This window comes from Oryx dammah, unplaced genomic scaffold, assembly GCF_014754425.2.
Source record: "Oryx dammah isolate SB20612 unplaced genomic scaffold, SCBI_Odam_1.1 HiC_scaffold_2, whole genome shotgun sequence".
In the NCBI taxonomy this organism is placed as follows: domain Eukaryota; kingdom Metazoa; phylum Chordata; class Mammalia; order Artiodactyla; family Bovidae; genus Oryx; species Oryx dammah.
Window position 1 is genome coordinate 99,992,833 of NW_024070186.1, and position 24,782 is coordinate 100,017,614.

The window sequence follows — 24,782 nt, forward strand, 5'->3', positions numbered from 1 at the left end:
TAGGTCATTTGCCTTTCTACTTTTGTGAATTAGCAGTTCATTTTCTGTTCAGCTTTCAACTGGGATATTGCCTTTAGCAGGTCTGCATTTGCAAATACTCTTTAAGGACAGTCACATTTTGCCTGTTATTTATGTTGCAAATACAGTTCCCTGGATCACTGTTTCTATTTTTACCTTTGCATATAATATTTATAAAAGAAGTTTTAAGTATTTACATAGTCAAATCTATTCTGAATTAGCTTTTACTTACATTCTTTATTTCAGTGGATAAAAGAGTGAAACAAACATGAAAGTTGGTCCATTAGAAGTTTGATTTTTTTAAATCTGAGTTTCTGAAAGAATCCAACAACTCAACAATCTCTTGGCCCAACTTCAGGAAACCGGCGAATTATTTTAAGATGACAAAAGTTTTCACTTACACGCTAAATATTTACCTAAGCCAATTTAAGAAGGATTTCCAACCAGGCTTGGATGAAAGCTACTAAGCTTGCCCTTCCAGCTTGTATCTTGCTTAAAATGTGTGGTATTCAAGTTGGAGTTGAATTTGGGTGTTAACAGAGGCTGTTGGGGTGGGTTGTCTCTAACTATGAGCTTCCTTAAATGGTTTCCACTGCTGATATCAGAATCCCCACTGCCATTTCTACAGTGCTAGGCTCATCGTTGCTCAAAGGATAAATGCAATTCAAATCATAACTGAGTTGAACTCAGATTTACAACACTACTGTTCACCAGGCAAAAGTCCCCAGGATTTGGGAGGGCAAGTGGGACCTTAACTGCACAGAATGATCTTAAATTAAGGCTCCAGGTTCAAGGGCTATGAATGAGATACAGGCTCTGATTCAGGGTTCTAAAAGTTCTCATCTTTTAATTAGAAGACTCCCTCTTGACCCTCTTATCTTCCTTCTCTGGGCAATCAAAACTTCCTTAGCATGCCTACTACAACTGTCTCTATTCTTGTACTTTCTTCTCTTTAAGATACCAGACAAATTCTTGGAAAGAGATAGCTTTTTCTTCAAAGTCTAAATTCTTAAAAAGAAAGAATGAAAATTCGAACCTCCTTTTCTTTAAAACACCACTTGGACCTCAACGCCTCTGCAAGTCTTCTTGAGGCGCTATCTAGAACTGTTGTGTGTCGTGTTCAGTTATCAGTGTCCTTATAGCCTCACACCAAGCCGCCCTGGCTCCTTTTCTAGTTCATCTGCTCTATGAGATTCTGGTCTTCTGGGCAGAACTGTGAGCTACTCATCTCTGTATCTGTAGCACTTAGCACAGTGTCAAGCATACCTTGAAGTGAAGTGAAGTTGCTCAGTTGTGTCCGACTCTGCGACCCCATAGACTGTAGCCTACCAGGCTCCTCTGTCCATGGGATTTTCCAGGCAATAATACTGGAGTGGGGTGCCATTTCTTTCTCCAGGGGATCTTCCCAACCCAGGGCTCGAACCCGGGTCTCCCACATTGTAGACAGACGCTTTACCATCTGACCCACCAGGGAAGCGAACCTTAGGCACTCCATAAATGATCTATGTTAGAATGATGGATAATACTTGATTCCAACAGGTGGCTATGACCTTGGGTTGGGGCAAGTGGGAATTCTGAGAAAATGCATGTGAAGATAATCATATCCCAGTTGGAGATATATCAGATAGTGGTTTAAAGAGGAAAAATGGTGACCATCAGATAATCCTCTTTGGGGAACAGACAATGATTAAGACATAGAGTGCCTGTCTGTAGAAGAAAGGATTATGTCTGGAGAGGGGCTAAGCATGTATGTAACCAAGTAATGCTCAGACCACTATATCAATCAGTTTACTTGAGTTTCATTAGTTAATTTTACTCATAAGATTATGTAAAATAAGATGGCAATGATATTTAGCATACCAAGAGTTACTTGAAGACATCTGAACTCCAGTATAATCAACTAACCCTGAAATTCATTTAGATATCTCAAAAGAATTTTTTACATACCAAAGGTTCTTGTACTTTGCCTTTTCTAAAAATGATCAAAATATGTTGTAGCAATTTTAGAGAAATGAGTATGCTATTAATAGAAGTCTTTAAAACCCACAACTTGGACAGACATTTGTTAATTAATTCCAGAAATTAGCCAAGTATGTAGATTTTGTGGAACCCACACCCAGAAATAAATAGTACAGACAAAAGATTTTCCTGTTCACAGGATCTAATGCCTTTCTCATATTGAAATTCTTTCCATACATTGTACATACACAGCTTATAAATTCTTTTTGTCCTGCTGCAATTACAACAAAACACTTGGTGCCTCCACATGCCTGAAGATTTATGGGAGGAAAGTCTCTGTTCAAAATACTGCCTTCTCCCTTTTGGGTAATGGGCAGTGAAAAACAGGATTATCAGAACAGTTCCCTCATGTTCTGAAAAGCTTCGGCTGGCCATGCCCCTCCTTGCCTTCACTGTCTATCAGACTCTCAGGCACAGATGGGCAGAGTGAGGAATAGAGGGAGGTGTATATATGGCCAGGTGGCTTTTTGAAAGAAGGGAAACTGAGCTTCATATTTCTTCATGCTCTGAAATGCTTTTCCTTGTGCTAGAAAACTAGCAGGTCTAGAGACTCTAGTCTAGTATTAGGAATTCGTTCAATTCAAGACGTGTTACTGTGCTCACTGATTATAAAAAATAAAATAAAAAACTGTGACTGTAAAAAAAAAAGACAACTGTTGTTTGGTTACTTGGTCATAAATATTAGAGGATATATAAAATTGACCCATATTTCAGCACCTTGTCCACTTTTTTTTTTTAAGTTAATGAGAGTACATTGAGATATACATTTCAGCTAAATTTGACATTGATATGAATTGTTGGAATCATGAGCTGTTTTGATTCTCTGGCATCACTGAAGGATAGCTCATGGCTGAATCATAAATCTGTCCTCTTTTATCCTGCCTTAGCTGAGTAGATGTGGTGGGCAACCCAAGGGTGACTTTCGGTGGTTTGTTTTATGACTTCTAGAAAGTAAGTGTAGCCAGTATGCAAATTATCAACCAAGAATTATTTATTGTGTTACCCACTCTTTTCCCCAAAAGGCTACCTAAGAAGAAGTCAGTTAGATATTAGGAATAGAGTCAAAACTGAGAAATGTGAAAACTCCGTAAGATCTTTGCTGAGAATAATGGATAGTCTCTTGAGGATGCTGCCAGGAAACTGGTCTATTCTGACTGAATTCAGGCCATTCCCTCATCACCTGGAAACCTACCAGATATCCTTTAGTGATTATAATTGTTGTCTTTCCCTCTCTCATCTTTAAAAAGGAAACAAAATGGGCCGCAAAGTGATGCAGTCTCTGACTGCTACTGAAACATCAGATCATTGATTCCCAATTTCTTTGAGTGCTTTTCTTGTTGGATCAAGGATTTTTGCCATTACTTACTTAGAAGAGTGATTCTTCAGGGCCTTAGGGCTCCCTGGGCATGGTCTATGGCGAGGAAGTGAACCAGTGTGGGCTAGTATGCTACACACATCCTTTATGAGAACTTCCCATCATGCTTTGATGCTTGGTGCAATTAGCAATTTCCTTTGAACAGTACTGCCCTGGGCGGTTTTCTCTCATAGAATGTCACAGTGAGCAAGCATTATTCTTTCTTTTTTATAAGAAAAGTAGAGCAGAGTAAAATAACCTGAGGTTAAAAAAAATCAGTACTTGGAATGAACGTCATAATTCTGTCAGCCTGATGCCCATTCATTTCTGCAAAATATAAGAGGAAAGTCAGAACCTCTCCAAAGAAATCCACCCTTTCAGTTCGAGGCCTCGGGGAAGATCTTTGGTTCATTCTTCTTCCTCGTTGTGCCTCCTCTTCATTACAAATAGCCTTACATGAAACTTACAAGAAGAGACATGAGTAAAGGCGTCCAGTTAGCAAGAACCTGGGTGAGTAACTCTGAGCAGGCTGCTGAGGTGGTTTAGGGAGGAGCAGGAGGTCAGAGATGCTTTTGGGATCCACAGCAAACTTAAAGCTCATCCCCAGCCCATGACCGTTGTTCTGTGAGCTTCAGAGGAGGTGCAGATCTGTCCCTGAGTCTTCTACGTTTCGCTTATAACTTCACCCCCCTCTCCCAAACACACACAGTTCCGTCTGATTCACTGCCATGCTTCTGTCACCCTGGGCAAGTCACGTCACCACTAAGGACCTCAGTTTATTTATACAGGGAGGGTAGCGGTCGTGACTGCTGCCCTCTGGAACTCACATTCATGACGCCCAGGTGAGATACAGCTGAGTGTCGGGCCAGGGTTGCAGCTGCATGGAGAACTCCGATGTGAGTCCCTGCCTTTTCCCAGGTGAGTGGGCTCCTTCCCTAGTAAAGCTCAGTGCTAGCCTCTCCAGTTTGGAACAACCTCAAGGTTACATCTCTGAGGTTTTTCATTGCCCCACCCCCATTTCAGATTCACTTACCTAAGAGGTAGGGATGATGACTCCAGAGAGATAAAAATAATTTTTGTGTTTACTTTAAAAAAAAATTGGAGGAGACTTGCTTTACAATGTTGTGTTAGTTTCTGCTGCACAACACCGCGATGCATGCTTAGTCATTCAGTTGTGTCTGATTCTTTGCAACCCCATAGACTGTATCCCGTCAGTCTCCTCCATACATGGGATTCTCCAAGGAAGGATACTGGAGTGGGTATCCATTCCCTTCTCCAGGGTATCTTCCTGACCCAGGGATCGAAATCAGGTCTCCTGCATTGCAGGTGGACTCTTAACCGTCTGAGTCACTAGAGCACATATGTCCCCTCCCTCTTGAGCTTCTTTCCCACCCCCTACCCCATTCCATTCCTCTAGGTCATCACAGAGCACGGGCCGAGCTCTCTGTGCTATACAGCACCTATCCACTAGCTATCTGTTTCACACATGGTAGTGTATATTGTCAGTGCTACTGTCTCAATTCATCCCATCCTTCCTTTCCCCAGCTGTGTCCATTTTTAAAAGAGCATTCCCAGCTTAATTTCTCCAGTTTTTCTTAGAAGACAGAATATTAAAACTAGAGGAGACATTCGGAATGATAAAAACTACTTTTAAAAAAGAGAAATCGAGGCCAAGAGAGCTGAAGTGACTTGCTCAGGGTCATATGATTAGCAAATAATAGCAGCAAAATTGAACACAACCAGGCTCTTTAATCTGCTTGTACATTCTGTTCCCAGATGGCAGGAGAGAGAGTAACCCTCAAGATACCATTCCCCAGCCCCTCAACCCCTGCAAGACAGTTAATACTTCTAGTTTACTTTTTGGTCATCTCTGGAAATGCCAAAGTGCTTTTTTTTTTTTTTAAAATAAATCACTTTTTCTACTAAATTTACAGTCAATTACTAATTTACCATCCGCAGTGACTATTTATTGAGCACACATAATCTTTAGAGGACTGTACACATAATTAAAAGTATATCTACCCACACAAACAGACCCAAACAGGAGACTCTAAGGAGGCTGTGGTTTGATTTAAGACCTGTAGAAGGTTTAAAACCTTCAAGATGACTTACTCTTGTTTCAAAAATAGTCTCTAACGTGTTTCTGGGAAAGAGTGGGTAAGATTTACAGAAGTGATGAAGAACTGTTAATAAACGTTTGTGGGTCTTCAAAGGGAGGATGTAGATGATAAAAAATTGAAATTGAGTCACCGGCAAGAGAGGAGGGCCTGGCAACCCATTCCAGTATTCTTGCCTGGAGAATTCCATGGACAGAGGAGCCTGGCAGGCTACTGTTCATGGGGTTGCAAAGAGTCAGACATGACTGAAGCAACTTAGCACGCACACACCAGGAAGCACTTTATAAATTGGCACCAAGGCACAGAGCAAGATATGGTGCTGTCAGGATCGGAAAGCTTATGTTGGGCTTTCAAGTTACCAATACAACTACTTTCTATATTATCTCTTCTCAAGGATACTTCCATTATGCCAAGAGGATCAAAAAGAGATGAATTTTGGTAGAGAACAGTCAGGTTTGGGAAAGTCTAGCCATTGGTTCTTGCCTGTATTTGGAATTCTTGTTAAGGAAGCAGAGCTAAATTTTGTGAAAAACATCTGTTTGAACTTCAGGGTACATCTCCTTGGAATTGAGAGATGGGTTTTCCTTTGGTCAGAAAGAAACCTGCTTTCTGTAACATCTCTTGGCAGCCTCTGGCTTTTTTCTGTTCTTGCTACCTTCTCATGTACTAACCATGGATTTTCAGCTGCTTCCCTCGTGAAATCTAATGAGATCACCACAAAACAGGCCCTGTGGATGACAGCCATCATTATACGGAAATCAACAAGGGCTCCAACTAAATGTACCATATAAGACTTATCTTAAGAAATGAATCCTTGAAAACATCAGCCCAGCAATGACAGAAAAGAATTCTGCCTAGTTAGAGTTCTCTGCAGGAAGTGTTTTTGATATTGTTTTGGCTTGAGGGGAAAAAAAACACTGGACTTTGTGGGGGTTACCTAAGTGCACAGTGAAACTGCAAATTCAAACAGTTTGAATCCTGTCCTCCAAATACAGAGGTCTTATGTGAAAACAATCTCATTTTCATTTTGCTTTCTGGGAAGCCCTCCAAGGCACAGTGAATTGCCAACTTTTTGTGACCTTTAGTTCCTTAGCTGCTCCCAAGGGAAAATTGACCTTGGAGCTGTAGAAAGGAGGGAAATAATTTTCAAACTGGTACAGAACAAGGGGCAGAAGTTTTGTTCTTTCTGTTTCCTCATTGAGCAAAACATATGGGTTCTCCTGCACCAAGATTCTTAGCCCCTCTGAGGTCACATACATGAGCACAAGTTGTGGATGAAGATGCACATTAATCCCACAGGCAGGGTGTGGACAAGACTGCCACATGGGATGGAGACCCAGATGGCCAGTCAGGAGCAGTTCCCAGGAAAACATTAGGAATAAAAAATGATTAGTTCCTCTGCAGATTCACAGCTGATACAGGGCTTTCTGACTCTTCAGAGCATTTTAGGACTGAAATGAAGTTTAGGCGCAAGAATTTCCCCTGTAACTTTAGTTGGCTTCTATAGGTATTGGGACTAAAGATGGAGTCTCAATCTGTAGGAGAACCTCCTTAGGTTTCCTGTGTGTGTGTATGTGTTAGTTGCTGAATAGTGTCTGACTCATTGAGAGGAATACTGTAGCCTAGTAGGCTCCTCTGTCCATAGAATTCTCCAGGCAAGGATACGAGAATAGGTAGCCATTCTCTTCTCCAGGGGATTTTCTCGACCCAGGGATCAAACCCAGGTTTCCTGCATTTCGGCAGATTCTTTACCATCTGAGCCACCAGGGAGTCCCCTTAGGTTTCCTATCATTTGGCAACTGCTTGACCCATGAGACATCCATCTGGTCATGGAGTTAACCAAGGAAGGAATGGTGTACATCAAGAGGCGCCACGGGGGATCTTTAGGGCTTACACATGTACACTGTTCCACAGGCATGGAATAGATTAAGGGGCAGTGATTTGTTACCAATTGCTTCTCTCAGCAAGAATTTTTTGAGATGTTACTTTGCTCATAGACATATGGGTTTGAAAGGTTTTTGCCTTAGAGGCAGACTTTATTAAGTAACAATTAGTGTCTTATTTCCAATACTCAATGAAAATCTAATTAGAATAACAACACTACCGCAGTGACCCTAGCCCCAAGCAGTCACTGTCTGAGTGGATCTCTGCAGCCTGGAAACAGGCTGTAGAGTCATTCAGCATTTTTAATTTCTGAAAATAGCTGTGTATTCCATTCCTACCATTTGTAAGCCCTAGGAATCCAGAGAACTGTTTGGGTAAAAGAAAAAAAAAAAAAAAAAAAGAGCAAAGAATTTGGAGTCCCAAGCTGTCTGGGCCTTGCCTGCTGAGTGATATCGAGAAGGGCACTCACCTTGAATGAGTCTCAGGTTCCTTATCTCAAAGGATATCATCAGAAAATGACTCTCTTCTTACAGGGCTCTTATGAAGATTAAATAAAACCATACTGGAAAGTTTTGACATACTTAGCTTTCTCAAAGACAGAAATTTGACTGCAGAAATAAACTTTAAAAAAGTTCCTGATATAACACATGAAAAATTTGTGTGTCACATTAAAATCAAACAAACTAAACAATGTTTGTGAACCAGGAAAGAGAAACAATTTTCTCTCACAGTTTCAGAAAGAGATTAACGGACTAACATGTGGGCAATTGTTTATGTGCATGTGCTGTAGTTACTTATCTGGAAGAGAGGAAAACCACTGTGATATTGATTTTTATGCCTGTACAGGATCAAAGATCCATGGACGTGGTGGTGCCATAAATATGTACTCTGAGAATCCAAGCAAATAATTTAGAGAGGACTCCTGAGTCTTTTACACTTAAAATACAAATAGTATAGCTATTGGGTGGGTATTTTTCCCAGAACAGAGCGTAGAGAACATGAGTTTTGGAGTCAGACAGACTCCAACTTAAATTTTACCTCCTCTCACTAGCTCTGTGACTTGAGCAAGTATGTAAATTTGTTAAAGGGATTAAATGGAAAAAAAAAAAAGATAAAGCAATAGTTCAATTCTTGGTCCTAAGAAGTACCAGATAAAGATGAAATGTTGCTATTTGTCCCTCTATTTCAGCTCAACTTTTCTCTTTATCCTAATGTTTTAGTTAGCAAAAATGGTAGTATGTGAGCAGAGTTCATGTGGGGCCAGATGCATTAGAAAAGGGTGTTCCGGGGACTTGGTGATGCAATCTCTGTTTTTAATGCCTTTGCTGTCATACTCTTAGGTATGTATGAAGCGGGTCACTAAAGAAACTCTTTGTTAACCAACCACATCTCATGATAGCATTTCTTTACCTTGATCTTGTAAATGCTCAGGAATTGTGGCTGCTTTGGAATGTCTGCCAGATGACTAATTTAATTTTTAGGATGTATCTGAAAAAATAGTGCAAGCCTCATTCTGTCTACATTCCTTGGGTTCAGTTGAGTGGATATTAGTGAGGTAAAGTGAGATAGTAATTAAATCCTTGAGTTACCAGAGAAAGATTAAGATGGTGTAATTTCTTTCTCTGGAAATGGTGCAGATGTTGTACTTTGGTTGGGGCTCATGAATCTCTGGAAGAGAAAGGGGCAGAAATCTAGCCTGAGAATTGCCTAGGTTTCTTTAGGATGTATTCAGGACTCCAGTGATTGCCACTAGGAGTGGAAACACTTCCCTTTCCTCCTCACCCACTCCTCCCCTTACCTTTCCTCAAAGAAGGTCCAGTCAGTGCTGGCCTTTTGGTTATAGCGGTACCCAATGGGCCGGGGACATGGCACATCCAAGGGCCGGTGAAGAACCTCTGACTTTGTTAGTCAGTTTGCTTTCCTCAGTGACTCCCCCCAGTTTAAGCTCCTGCGTGTGCTTAATTCCATGCCCACTTGGGGAGCGCAGTGGGTTGGGAATGAGGCAAAAGTGAGTAGAACCCTGGCTCAGCCTCTGACTGACTGAACTTGGGCAAAATAATTATCTTCTGAGTTCTAACTCCTGACGTGTCAAAGGAATAATACTGTCTATATAATCTAGTCAATCTCAAGAATAATCTTCCACCACTTAACATATCCAATATGCATGAAGTGGGAAGAAAAGCTGGGTGTACTCTCAAGGGGCCACCAGCATTTTGGTCTCAAGCACAGGTATGACCTAGTGTGGGACACACAAGCTACAGAACTGTGGGTGAATCTGGCCAAAGCGTCTGAAGTGCTGACACCCTTCTCTTTCAAACCACCTCCATCATTATCTCTAAGAATTCTGGAAACCGGCCAGATGTGCACTTCACATTTTACTGAGCATAATATTGTCACAGAAATCTATCAGTTTCTCATAATTCTTCCAGAATATTCCCGGGAGTCAGCCCCAGATTGATCCAAAATCACACATGGGGTTTCTGCCTGGGCTGCCCTCTCAATGGCCTCAACTCCTGCCTTGAGTTAACCGCAGGAGCCACTTAAAACTTCTGGTCACAAACCTCACAAGGGGATCATTTCAGTTCTATGAATGACTGACAAAAGTAGTATCAAACATTAGCTGGTCTCACACATGGCCCAACTCCTTCCCCAAAGGCAGTTCAAAAAAAAAAGGGGGGGGGCCTCCTTATTACCAGGTTTCTAATAATTACAAGAACCAGGAACCATTACACAGAACTGTCAGACATACGCAGTGACAACAGGACGATATTTCTAGGGCAAGTTATGTTCAGACCTAAAGAAGAGCGGATCATGCTCACTAAAAATAACATATTTCCAGAATGTGTACCTGGAGGGAAAGAGTCCATGTTTTTTGAGAATTATGCAACAATCTCAGTTCCCCCGCTAGAACAATTTATTCTAGAGCTAGTCTGTTTTCTCCTATAAACCTCCAGCAGCGGGAGATGCTTCTCCTCAGGCACAAGCTCCTATATCTGTGGTGGTACCAGATATCCAGTTTGTGTGTGAATCTTTTTCACATTTGTTTGTTATAGAGCTGGGAAGGGCCCTGTGACATTTACTACTCTGGGCAGGATAAAAATGTTCTCTGGTCTGGAAAGAATACAGGATATAGCTTCAGAGAAAGATACCTTCTATGTTGCCTTGTGTCTGTTCTTTAGAGAGAATCAAGCAAGGGCTTTAGTGATCCTTCGTCAAAGGTAGGAAACAGCTTGGTATCAGTAAATGATTGACCTGCTGCCTGGGGTGATCAGTTTAGGTAAATAAGCTTGATTCTGCTCCAGCAATTTCAAGACTGTTAACTCCCTAGGTTCCAAAGCAGAGAAGAGCAATAGGGCTTCCTGAGAGACCTTGTTATTTGAAGCCGACAGTCCTCTGCATGGACAGTGTGTTCCTCAGAATAATTGCTAACTGTCCTCTCTGGTGTATCTTGAATCCATGCAAGCAAAATTCTGGAACAAAGCCATGACCAATGAAAGAATTTCAATAAATTTCAATAAATAGGATTTTTTTTAATAATGAAAGATTAAAAGTCTTTTGAAATATGTAGAGCAACAACAACAGCTTTCAAAGGAGAGAGAAACTGGAAGAAAATTACAGCGCATTCTTCAGAACACGTTAGTGGGCAAATGATTGGACTAGCCCAATACGCACACCCCCTGACCACATCTTCAGCAGAACATCATGAGATGCTCTGGCTACAAGGTTGGGTCAAGTGTTAGCTTTGTGATCTTCAGAGAAATGCCTGTGAGCAGACGGAGCACCTACCTTGGCTGCTGCTTCTCAATCTGGTTTCTTCCCTCGGCTCCCTTCCTGATTCAGCAGTGGTGGCCTGCGACCGCTCTAATCTTAGTGTAAGATTTTGGGATGTTCTGAAGAAGCATGGACACAGGCTTCTACATTCCCTCCAAGCACAAAATTTAGACGTTCCCCTCTGTTTCCTTTCCTGGCCTCTCAGTGGTCACGAGCAGTAACTTGCTTGCAGCCAGGTATGTTGACAGATAGGAAGGCAGGAGCCCGTGCTGGTCTCAGCTGCCCTGATTGGCCAATCATTACATACCAGGTCAGACTCTCAGTCCTGCTCAAACCCAACCAGAGATCTGAGTGACAATCAGATAGAAGCACCACAGGGGGCAAAAGACAGGATCTGTTAGCTATTTAACAATCCAGATAAGCAAATACCTTACAGGTGGATGTATGCAGTAGACAGGACAATCATATCTGGGAGGAAAACCCCTTTTATTTCATTCCTTTTTATTTTAGCAATGTCAGAAGGGAATTTGGAGGTCACTTAATCAATTTTTTTGATATTTAATAAGGAAATGTCTTTTATTGAACTCCTGTCCAGGGAGAATCATCTAGAAGTACCTTGAACAAATATGGCTATCATTTACTGAGGGTGTACTATAGTTTAGGCATTTTATATATATTGCCACAAATCCTCATAAATATAACCTTGAGATTTTATTCTTTTTTATGGATGAAGGGACAGAGGCTCAAAGGGGCAATGGTCAGGCAATGAATAGGTGTCTAGTCAGGATTTAAGGGCTTCCTAGGCACTAGTGGTAAAGAACTTGCCTGGCAATGAAGGAGGTGTAAGAGATGCAAGTTTGATCCCTGGATTGGGAGGATCCCCTGGAGGAGGGCATGGCAATCTGCTCCAATATTCTTGCCTACAGAATCCAATGGACAGAGAAGCCTGTGGACTACGGTACATAGGGTTGTGGAGAGTTGAACATGACTGAACTGACTTAGTACACAGCACACAAGCCATTAATTTGGTGGTAATTTGTTATAATAGCAATATGAAATGAACACAGATTCTCTCAGAAATGCTCTTCACGATGCTCACCCGCTCACTTAGCATCCCATTCCACATACAAGTGCTTTTTATTACCATGATCTACCTGTTTGAAATGGCAGCTCATGAGTTCTAGCTCTTTCCTGCACATTAGGCACTCAGGGGGGCGCAGTTGAAAAATGACGGGAAAAGGCTCAGAGACTAGATTCTGCTGCCAACTCTGCCCTAGGCCAGGTGGCTCTCTCTCTGGTTTTGTTTTCTCTCCCGTAACATTAGCACTGGGACAAATGCTCTTTGGTCCTTTCCACATCTAAAGTCATAAGATTCTAAAGTCTCAGTCATAAATATCACTGTCACATTTCTCTCAATCTTTTCTGGTGTGTGGCAAGTTATTTCTACACCCACTGGTTGCTGGTGGGGGATACTTTTGTAAAAGGCAATCTAATATCACATTTCACAGAGATCATGAAATGAAACTCTCTGGGCCCTGATTGAGAAAACACCCACTGGGGATCAGGGAGGAAAGTCTTTAGGCCAAAAAAAGCAGAGATATTCTCAGGTTAAACAAAGAAGCACTTTCAGTGGCCTCCCTGTTCACCAAGAGCTCGGCTTCTAGGGCCTTTCTCCATAGGATAAACCTTGTTCTTTAGACCCCTTAGATTAAAGCCATGTGCTGGCCCAAGGCTTCTCTGGATGGGATGATGCTACTGGACAGAGGCTGACACTTCTGGGTCCCCCTTCTCCATCCATCCTATCCCCAAACACTGCCCAGCTGTGCAAGTATCCTGGACTGAGCAGCACTTTGGTTTACTGGCACTCATCCAGGCCATCCATCCTGGGTGAGGTTTGAGGCACATGGGTTTTGGCCATGATCCCTCCATTGCAACCCTCCATCCTGAGAATGAAAGGTTTCAAGTCTTAAAGATAATAACACTCATTTAGTCATAGTGAGTGGATCTGCAGAGGGGTAAACAAAGAACATACTGCTGATCAAGAAGAATTTCTTTGGGGCAGGGCAGGGGGAGAATCCACAACAAAAATCTGGGATACTCAGGCATCTCAAATTCAGGAAGACACAGAAAAGGAAACACTTTCCAAGTTGGAGGAATGGAATTTGGTCTCTGCATTGAGTGCTAACTGGGTACAGCTGTCCATGGAACTGGGTGATCCCCAAATCTTTCTCTCCTGAGTTTAAACTGCTGCCCTGGACAATGTGGAGAGAGGATAGTCTGAGCACAGCCTTCTGCAGGAAACATGAAGAAAGTTCACTTATGAAAAAGAGAGGTGATTTCCTATTTCAAATAGCACTTTATTTATATAGTTAGTTAGTGAGTTAGACATGTTCAACCAAAAAGAGCCCAGACAAATCCAATTCTTGGCAAAAGTGTAGTAGAATCAATTATAATTTTTTTTTTAGCCTGGGAAAGAACATAAATTTAGGTCATTCCGATAGCTTCTTCACAGTGGACTCTTTTAAAAATGTATATTTGATTTGAAAGGGAATTTTATATCCCTTTTGAAAAACCCTGATCACTCGGTACAAAGAGAAGACAATCACAAAAATAAATACAATGCAAAAAAAACTTAAAAAAAGATAAATACAATACAAACAAAATGATATTTAACATTTGCTTACCTGGATGGTAAAGAATCTACCTGCAATGTAGGAGACCAGGGTTTAATTCCCGGGTCAGGAAGATCCCCTGGAAGAAGGCATGTCAACCCACTCCAGTATTCTTACCTGGAGAATTCCATGGATTAGAGGAGCCTGGCAGGCTACAGTCCACAGAGTCACAAAGAGTTGGACATGACTGAGCGACCAACACTTCACAGATACTATTACCTTTTTGTTTTGTTTTTGCTGAATAAACAAGCGTCAAAGAAATTTTTGTCACTAAGCTGAGACCTTCCCCTCAACTGATCAGAATGGTTAAGTGATTAACGATATTAATGTTAATTAGGGTATGGCCACTTTCCACCTTGCATCATTTTACAGACCACCAGTGATGTGAATCCTACCCTCTGAGCAATGCTTATTTGGTCCAGTGATTATGCAACACTGTCTGAATTTATCTACTTTCTCTTTCATTAACTGGTTTCTGTTAAATCATTTACCAGTGGACACAGTGGCTAGCAGTCAACCATGCAGAAGAGGCTGTGCTCAGTGCTCTTTGGAGGGATAGGTGCAAAGTCCCCACCCTAGCACTAAGACCAGTAGCTAAAGTATTTACTACGTGCCAGACTCTGTGCTAGATGCTTTTCACATATTTTCTTATTTGGCCTTCTTAATAACCCTTTGTAGTACATATTGTTAGTCCTATATTCTATATATTTAGATATATTAGTTTGCCTAAGATCACATGGCCACGGTGTGATTGAGTTGAGATAGAAACCCACATCTATGCATCTCTGAAATGCCTGTTCTTAGTTTCCGGGCTAAATAGAATGTTTATAAACCAGCAGTAATATGATAAATTGTGATTAGATAATAAAAGGTTCATACATAATACAATGGTTCCATTGTCATTGGGGCAATGTTTCAATGCAAATAATATGTTCAGAAATTGAGTTAGACCAGCAGAATCATTGCACTTTCACCATGCAGGTTATGGGCTTCCCAGGTGGTGCTAATGTTAAAGAGACCGTTTGCTGATGCAGGAGATGAAAGACATGGATTCGATCCCTGGGTCAAGAGGATAGCCTGGAGTAAGAAATGGTAACCCACTCTGGTATTCTTGCCTGGAAAATTCCATGGGCAGAGGAACCTGGTGGGCTACAAAGAGTCGGATACCACTGTGGGACTGAGCTCACTCATTCGTGCAGGTGATACCTGCTTTGCTTCTGTTTGGACCCAGTTCTTATACATTCTGTCATTTTTTATTAAAACCAAATGAAATGACTGGAAATGGTGCTTATCAAAGCCAACCAAAGTATAGTATGGTAGATTTACTCAAGAGTCACTAAAATCACAGGCAGAAAATTCTGAATATGACTATTTTCTTTAACTGTTGTGATAACTTGAACAGAAATATAATTATCCCTAATTACCTGTCCTAAAATTCAACTTCAAGAAATGATTACTTAGAATTAAATTTGATCTCTGTTAAACTTATAAACAGGACTTTTATCCAACCTATTATTTTTATAAGGTATAGGGCAAAAAGAGAAATTCACCAAAACTCAGTGGCCTCAGATACACTATCAAGAAGAATTATGAATGAGGGAAATATTGAAATCTTTACTGCCAACAGAAACTGTAGGCCCACTTTTATTTATTCTTTGCATGCACAAACACATGATCTCTTCATTGTTCTATTTCTGGGCATTTGGCAACCACTCAGAGTAACATGGGACAGAGGTGTTAGTCAGATGAGAGCATGAATGTCAAGAGGACTGAGCCTAAGCCTTGTAGAAATAGCTGAAGTGCTGAGGGGGAAGCTCGGAAAACCATGGGTGACAAGGTTGTGTACATTTCATGCAAGGCTCATTTTGGGAATCCCAGGCATGTGCAGTTAATTTCAGTACGTGTGAGACAAGGCTGAAAAGGTCTTCATCTAATATACTATAAGCAGGTATTTTATTGATGCTGAGTCTGTAACTTTTTAAAACAAAATTAGAAGTGAACCAATAATAAATTGTGCACAAAGGAAAAGTGCCTGCCAGAGTTTTATATTTATTTTGAGGTTTAAGCCTATTTAGGTAGTTCAAATAAAACACAAGAAAAAACATCATGTCATCATACCTATTAAACTTTTTTTCACAGTTAAAATGAGGTAATCTGGCTTTACAATGTCTTAGGTTGAATTAAACAGTTTGATCCAGGTTACAAGAAAGATGAGAGAGATATATTTGAACAATTATTTCCTAGGGGGGAAAAAGCCATGTGAAATGCATATGAATAAGATAATTATGCCACAAAATACATTTCAGAGTGTCAAGCAGCATATATGCAAAATTTTCTAACCTTAAAATTGGTATAACATTATTATTTTTTACTTAGCAAACAGCATGCATTGTCATATAAAACAAGCATAGAGGACAAAATATATTATATAATAGAGAATTTATCAGATTCACATTATCATCTGAATTGACTGAGACTTATGTTCACTATGACAATCTCTGTATTTTCTAGTCAGTGAGGTTAAGTATTACATTTGGCATATACACAATACAAATAATGCCATACATCATCTGTGTGTAATACTTATTACTGTCAGGAATTTAAGTATAATAGCAGCAAGGAACCACTGTTTCTAGAATATGTTCTAAGGTTTATCATATTGATACCATAGATTTATGATTGAAGTGTTATTAGTGCTCTAAACTAATAACAAGTGTAAAACTGCAAATGTACAAAGCTACGGAAGGCCTATTTGACTTTTCAAAGTGCTGTGCTTCTCGTTGGGCTCAAAGCTTATGAGCAAGCCCCAACTATCTGAATGAAGCATACTGGCCCCAGTTCTGAGTTCCAATCAGGTCAAGTTCTCGTGATGGGGTGGGAGTAGGGGTGCAGAATAATGCACTGGAGGAGGATAAGGTGCAAAAACCACTGTGGTCAGAGTGCATTTGCACATTGCTGAACTTATGTGCTTTTTATTGTTAGTTTTGCCAGCATCCACAGTAATGACCAGTTGACTGAGGATGACCAGGAGACAAGAGGAAGCAGTGGTATATATGACAGAGACGAGAGGGAAAGAGATGGAGAATGCCTCTAGATTATTGATGGAAAGCCTCAGTAGACTGTGAGATAGAATTTCCAGCGAAGAGAAGATTTTATCCAAACTATGTGGCTTAGAAACAAATTTGAGAAGTGCGATTCATGGGGTCGCAAAGAGTCGGACACGATTGAGCGACTGAACTGAACTGAACTGAACTGAACTGAAGACCAAGTTTTGCTGGAGTAAAGACTAGAATACTATATCCACTGCAGGATAGAGTTATCGTAGAATATTTTTACAGTGTCTTAAGACTGTGCTATTTCAACAATGTTAATAGAATTTTGTATTGTATTTCTCTGGTTTAGGACCAATTCAGTGATGACAGTGCTGTTAGCATCACTATTTCTTGTAAGAAGCTGGGGAAGCCAGGGGATAAGGAGACAGTGAAGCTCTCAGAAACAGTAAAGAGCTATGTTTGGAATGAAAGGTAAAGTTTCTAGCTAAACCACTTATCACCCAGTCAGGTCACTCCTGTGTGTCCCAAGGCAACATCTGTGACAAAGCTCTGGTGGCAAATAATAGGAGGCAGTATGAGGAAGAGGGAAGTTAGTGGAATTTAGAATATGTCTGTTAGGGGACAGACATTTCTCTACCATACAAAATAAATTTTCTATCAGTCTGCGCATTTAATGTTATCAACTTTTATTCACTCCCTTTTGGCATAATGTGACTATTTTACTGTGTATTTAGCAAAGTTCAGCTCACTAGCTCAGCTATTTCTTTCAGTCTCACTCATCTCAACTTACAGGTCACTAAAGGTGCTACTGATGGACAAGGTCTGTCATCCTAAGCCACTCTCTTGAGAAATGAACCCAGGTAGCATTTCTCTACACATGCCAAACAAGGAAGATTACCACCCCTGTGCACCCTCTGAGCACAGGCATTCAACCTAATTATTAAGGACCTGATATTTGGGGGGAGCTAGTGGACTGTGGTTTGCAAAACTGCAGACAGCATCTTTATCCCAGATGAAAGAACCAATCTGTGCAGACTGAGCACAGAAGTGCTTCTTTGCTCTGCAAGGTGGGGGGTGGGGGAGGGGGTGGTTTCTCATGGCCATGCCCTGATCATTAGCTCATTCTGTTGTCCCTGGACCCTAACTGTAAAAATCTGCAATCAGCCAATGAAGAACATTACAAAAACTTCAGCCGTAGCATGAACAGATTCTGTCAGATGGTCTAAATTTGTGTAGGACTTTTGCTTCCTAGAAAAAGCAGCAGTTTAATCTCCATCTTAATCTCTTCTGTTTCTCCACCTTTAGTTTGGCACTAAGCCTCCCAGCTGGGTTGTATGTATTAATAACATCTCTGTGGGCAGCACTTTCTTACTGTAAGATTTGGGAAAAAGCGAAAGTAGAAAATCATTAAATTCCAGAACACTCCACTACACTGTCTTCTTGAACAGAAAGATAATGTGTTTGATGAGAATATAAGGTCATGTTAGAAGCAGGACTCTTAAGAACGATCATTACCTGGGCTCAGCTCTCGTGCTTTTGTTTGAGTTTATATAAAATCCTGGGTTTGGGCTGTGGCTTAACTATTCTTAAGAATTCAAGGGTCTGGACTCAGTGCTGAGGAGGAAACTTAAACTTAATTACTATAGAGTCTAATACAGCAAACATATAATTTTTGGCATAACCCTCTTAGATCTGCCATTAATTTAAAATTTAATCCTCAATAATTGTTCACTCCCTTCCATTAATTCCATCTTGACCTTGCCCTCTAGTCCTAAGAATACCTTCTGCACCCATGAAACCACGGGGGTACCTCTAAAGGGCTCAGAGTTCAAGCCTTTGAACACTGCTCTACTCTAACAGATGTTGTTTGTTGTTTTGCAAACCACAGTCAGCTAGCTGCCCCCAAATTTCAGGTTCTTAGTAGTTAGGTTGAATGCCTGTGTTCAGAGGGTGTACAGGGGTGGTAGTCTTCCTCCTGTGGCACGTGTAGACAGTAACCTTTGCATGAAGCCATGGCAGTGTGGCTATGTGGGAAGTGGTCTAGGGAACTGTAGAAAAACTCAGTAACATTTCAGAATAAATGTGGCCCCAAATCCTGTGAAACTAAAGATCTCTTTGGCTCAGGCAAGTGGCTTTTTCTCTGATCTTGAAGTTCTTCCTGAGTGAATGCTATAGCCTTATTTGACCTGAAAAGTCCCCAGAACTTGTGAGAACAAGAAATGTGATTGGGTCACCATTTTTTTTTTTTTTTCTTGTTGGCAGTGGCAGAAGGAATCATAGACCTAAATCTCTTTCCGGTTGGTCCCATCATTGAGTCTCCTGCTTGACTTGAGGTCAAGGAGCAAAACACACACATCCTTTACAATATATTAAGCAACTGGGTCTTAGGGCAGCAATTCTGCCAATTCAGGGGTGTTTATCAAGGATGAACTGTAAATAATCCTCCTCCTATCTCCCAGAACTCCCTGCACAGAATTTCAAAATGCATGCACGAAGGAGTGAGCATCTGCCCCTCCACAAAGAGCAAGGCTCCATGTATGCAACCTTGGTACCGTTTTCTGTGCTTTTTTATCATGCGAACACTGAGGTACACTTAAATGTTACAAACAAGTGAAGTGCAACTATATATTTTAACACTAAAGGAGAAAATCAAGTAAACATTTCACTGAACAGTCAGCAGCCCTTGGGTATCATTGGCATCCTGTGTAGATACCTGTCAACACACCTGGCCTCATAGCACCAAGCACCTGGGCAAAGCTGAGGCTGAAATAAAACAGAGCAGAACAATTCTCCTCTTGCCTCTGTATATCTCTTTGCCAAGTAACAAAGTATTAAAAGAAAGGAAATGATCTAGTCCTTAGCAGTTGACCAAGTGCTAAGATCAAGACAAAAATGAAACAATGACAACACAAATAAAACCCTGAGGGTAGGCTAGGGAATTTCAGAGCTTATCACTGAAGTTTAATATCAGAATTGAAGGAAGATTAAGAAAGCGAGGGCACTCACTTTCTTCTGCCTTTCCACAGAAAGCCTTAAAAAATTAATAGCAAAATCCCAGAAACCTCTTCGGAGAGAGATTCAAGTCCAAGAGAAGGGACATATTTCCCCAGAAGCCTTTGTGTTGTGACCTCTCAAGCTGTGGAAGCTAAAGGCTGGGGCTTAAATTACTCTAAGCAAAACAAAGGCTGGAAGACCAAGCATCGGGCCGGGGGCCGGGCCGGGGGGGGGGGGTGGAATGTGCTCTCAGTAGCTCAGCTCAGACACCCCCACTGCAGGCAGCATGCAAAATCCAGCGATGAGCATCAGAGAACACGATGAGGAAGCTGCTGGGAGGGTGTCCAACCATCTGTATAAATGCACACAGCTGTCCAGGATTCCAGGTTATCTTTCTGCTTTAAGGATCCAGATCCTGGCACTTCCTTAGGGATTCTCAGAGAGTTGTGAGAAACACTCAAGTGCTCACACTTTGTGCCCAGCATTCTACTTCCTTCCTTTTCATCCCTCTTCTAGAAGGTTTTCCTCTGGAATGGAGAGATCCTTAGGACCCATTTCATCTTCTGCTCCAGTGTGTGGCTTGGTAGAGGCGTCTCAGGTCTGGACCACACCTACACATGAACACCGTCCCCAGCATGACTGGGGGGACCAGAATGTCTACAGCTTCTACAGTAGAGTCAGAAGTCACTCACGGTTCTGAGATGCGTGGTCCTCTTGAGGGCCATCTGGCCTGCTGAGAAGAGTTCAGGAAGCTCCTTGGTGACTGTTCTTGAAGTAAGAAGCACTGAAGATAGTTAATCTATAAATACATAAATGAATAAATAAATAAATAAAACACAAGAGGGCTCTTTGTATTTAAGCACCTCTTATCAATAAAAAATAATGATAATAATAATAAAATCCCCTCTTGAGTTTCAAAGCCCTCCTGCAGTGATTAGTAGGCTCAGAATAACCTGCAGAGAGTAGAACAATCAAGACACAAACTGGAAGTGTTCCGACACTGGGTATTACTCGCTGGATGACATATCATCATCCTAAATGTTCCCGAGGTAGTCTTGTGTTCAAGGATTTACAGAATGGCTCCACATCCACTTGGAGCCTCCTTAAATCCATTGCACTTTCCCACGCATCCTGTGTCTGCCTCCATGGTGTCATGGACAAGGTGTCTTCCGTTAGTGTTGAGTTCCACAGAGCAGACTCGAGTTCTAGACAGACAGCAGTGAAATGCAATTCCAAAATCTGGCTGGAAGATCCCACTCCAAAGAGGACTTTGCCAAAATGATGCAGGCACTGGCACTTAGCCAGTTTGGGGAGACCTACAGAATTAGCTCAAAGAAATACGGCATGCAACAGACATGCACGTCTATCTCTTGTTGGGCCTCAAATTGAAGAGATGCACCAGTGTTGTTCCTTTCAGTTTTAAGAATGGGCCAAAGAAATGGAGAGGAATCAGTGTTTTAAAAGTGGGAACCATCTTTCTGATACCAGGGACAGTATGCACTGTTTATCTGAAGAATGAAGGTGACCAATTACCAAGCACAAGCATGCCAAGAACAGCTTGTGGCTGAAATACCTTGGTGATAGATACATCTTACTCTTGGGGAGGAAGTGGTGACATTCAACACGCCTAGAGAAAACTGGTGCTTGACCTTTCTCCCTTCAGAGCCCCAGGGTGGTGAATGAGCCACCCCACAAGGCAGTCCACATCTGCCTTGAGCCATCCTTTGGATCAGGAATGCCTTTCTGCTTCAGCCTTCTCTCTGGCTCAAATACAGCATCCTGGAAGACAACAGGGAACTGGGCCAATTAAGGGACACTCAGCATCCCAAAGGAAACTGGAGACCCCATTTGCATATTATGTTCAACATCATATGCCATTAGGGAGACGGTGACCTTGACCATAAGGAACATGCTTTCTTCCCTTGGACTTCAGTTTTTAAAAAGTCTCACTTGGGAAAAATGCAATTAATAGCCCTATAATTTTATCCAAATAACCTTGTGTGGAGGGGGAAAAAATGTCCCGTCCTCTTACTCACTTCACCATCACTGCCCAGGGGCCAATAGGAAATCCTTCAGAACTCTAGCCTGGATCAACAACTTCAATATTAAGTTAAACAAAAAATTAAATCAACATTTAGCCAAAGCTCTATCCTCCTGTAGGAGGTCATTCAATTCAATGACTGTCGTGGCAAAGTCCACCAGGTCTACAAAGTCAGACGTGATGATGTTGACCCCCATGGCTCCAGGCTTCTGAGTCTTCACCCAGTCCAGGATGGCAGGAAGATTCCTATGCAGGAGAGTATTGGGGCAAGAGAGAACAGAGAATTGTGTTTAGAAAAGGAAATTACACATTTCTGTTAATATAACAAAAGCGTGTCAATAGAGGTATAAACCACAAACCCCCACCCTTGCCTCCAAGCTGGTCTATTTAAATAATCTCTTTGAGGGACAGAGTGATGTCTATTCCATCAGACACCTGTACTTTCAGAATTTCTGTGCTGGAAGAGGAAATTCTTTGCCTCAATCACCAAAGAGACAAAATGTCAACCGGACCTTGAAAAATTAAGATCAAGAGCCTAATTATCAGAGAAGGCAATGGCCTCCCACTCCAGTACTCTTGCCTAGAAAATCCCATGGATGGAGGAGCCTGGTAGGCTGCAGTCCATGGGATCGCGAAGAGTTGGACACAACTGAGCGACTTCACTTTCAGTTTTCACTTTCGTGCATTGGAGAAGGAAATGGCAACCCACTCCAGTGTTCTTGCCTGGAGAATCCTAGGGACGGGGAGCCTGGTGGGCTGCCGTCTATGGGGTCACACAGAGTCAGACACGACTGAAGCGACTTAGCAGCAGCAACAGCAGCCTAATTATTGGAGGGTTCTTTAATTTTTTTAACCATGAAATTTTTTTATCATGAAAACGTTAAACATATTGCAACACTGAAATAAACTTACAGGAAGCATCTCAAACATCTAGATTCTACCACTAACATTTTACTCCATTTGTTTACCACGTATCTGTCTATTGTGCTCAGCGCGTGCTCAGTCGCTCAGCTGTGCCCAACTCTTTGTGACCCTATCAATCCATATTATATTTTTTGACAAATTCCAACTACATACATTTATATGTGTGTATGTGCTAAGTCGCTTCAGTCATGTCCTACTCTTTGCAACCCTATGGGCTGTAGCCCACCAGGTTCCTCTGTCCATGGGATTCCCCAGGCAAGAATCCTGGAGTGGGTGGCCATGCCCTCAGGGAATCTTCCCAACCTAGGGATAGAACCTGCATATCTTACGTCTTCTGCACTGGCAGGTGGGTTCTTCACCACTAGCACCACTAGCATTCCCCTCAATACCTCAGTAAGAAGATCATTAGCTAGGGTTCAGTATTTCTTTTCAATTTTTCTTTTGACATAAAGTTTGTACACAATAAAATGCACAAATCTTAAGTGAACACTAGTTGAGTTTTGACAAACGTATATACATAATCCATAGCATATCAATGTAGAGAATATTACTAGCATCCCAGAAAGTTCCTGAATTCATATTCCCCATCGATCCCTGCCCCCACTCTCCCAGAGGCAATACTTATATTGATTTTCTTTTAACCACAGATTAAATTTGCCTGGTTTAGAACTACATATAAACCATGCATTTTCTGTTCTTGTGTGTAAGGCTCTTTCACTCAGCATTATGGTTTTGAAAGTCATCTGTGTCACTGCACGCATCAGCAACTTGTTCTTTTTTTCAATCACCAGATAGTATTCCACTGTATGCATACACTGCAATTTATCCACTTTCTTATTGATGGGTAAACAGGCTGTTTGCAGTTTTTGGATATTATGAATAAAACTGTCATGGTCATCTTTATATAAGTCTTTTTTAATGGACATTTATTTTCATTTTTCTTGGGTAAATATCAAAGAGTGAAGTTGTTTTATTATATGTGAGATTTACATTTGGTTTTATAAGAAGCTTCCAGATCTTTTCCCAAAGAGGTTGTTTCATTGTACATTCCATGAACAAAGTGTAAGAGTTCTGGTTGCTTCACATTCTCTCTCAGATTTGGTGCTATCAGTCTCTTTTAATTTTAGCCATTCTAGTGGGTGTGAAAAGTTACCTCATGGTGTTTCACTTTGCATTTTTCTGATCACTAATAATGTTGACCAGTTTGTCGTGTACTTACTGGCCATTTATGTATCTTCTTTGGGAAGTATCTGCTTAATTCTTTTACCCATTCTCCCTTTTGCTCTTTTTCTTTTAACTATTGAGTTGTAGAAGTTATATATTCTGGATACTATGCTTTTTGAATATTTTATCCTCCCCTGTAGCTTGCTTATTAATTTTCTCAATGGCCTATTTTGGTGAGCTGAATTCCTTAATTTTGATGGAGTTTATCTTTTTTTTTTTTCTTTTATGGTTTCTGTAACTTAAGAAACTTCTGCCTGCTCCCAAGTCACACGATATTTTTCTGTTTTCTTCTAACAGTTTTATAATTTTAGCTTTTATGTTTAGATCTAAGATCCATCTCAAGTTAATTTTAATATATGGTGTGAAGTACGGGTCAAGGCTCACTTTTGCCATATGGAGACAGCAGTATGTGTGGCTTCTTAACAGACCAATGCTTGTTCACAGTTGTCTTACAGACAGACTGTCAGTCTCATGTTATAATTTGAGGGCTTCCTATGTGAAAGCCAGAATGTTATGTCCAAAGAAGCTCAGAATTCAGAGGCGTAAACAAATGATGACAGTTTAATGTGATAGTTCCTACTAGCAGTAAGTGTAAACACCATGGGTGGTATAGAGGAGGGAGTAACAAGCGCTAAGGTTTACATTATGGTAAAATAGCTCAATAAATGCTTGCAGCCTTGAAGATGCTGCAAGGAAGACACAAACCAGGGC

The 24,782-nt window shown here is 41.2% G+C and overlaps 2 protein-coding genes across 9 annotated transcripts in view; both read right to left on the minus strand.

The window, feature by feature from the left end:
- PHLDB2 (pleckstrin homology like domain family B member 2) overlaps positions 1-11,414 on the minus strand; it is a 246,202-nt gene extending 234,788 nt beyond the window's left edge. For all 8 annotated transcript variants that reach the window (XM_040223953.1, XM_040223915.1, XM_040223964.1 and 5 more), the window contains exon 1: positions 11,179-11,414. The gene's annotated coding sequence lies outside the window, so the exon portion shown is untranslated. The remainder of the gene's footprint in view (positions 1-11,178) is intronic.
- Positions 11,415-15,846: 4,432 nt separating this feature from the next.
- Positions 15,847-24,782, minus strand: part of PLCXD2 (phosphatidylinositol specific phospholipase C X domain containing 2) — a 63,089-nt gene continuing 54,153 nt past the window's right edge. The window contains exon 4 of the mRNA XM_040224634.1: positions 15,847-22,169. Within this exon, the coding sequence (XP_040080568.1) occupies positions 22,010-22,169 (160 nt within the window). The 3' untranslated portion in view covers positions 15,847-22,009. The remainder of the gene's footprint in view (positions 22,170-24,782) is intronic.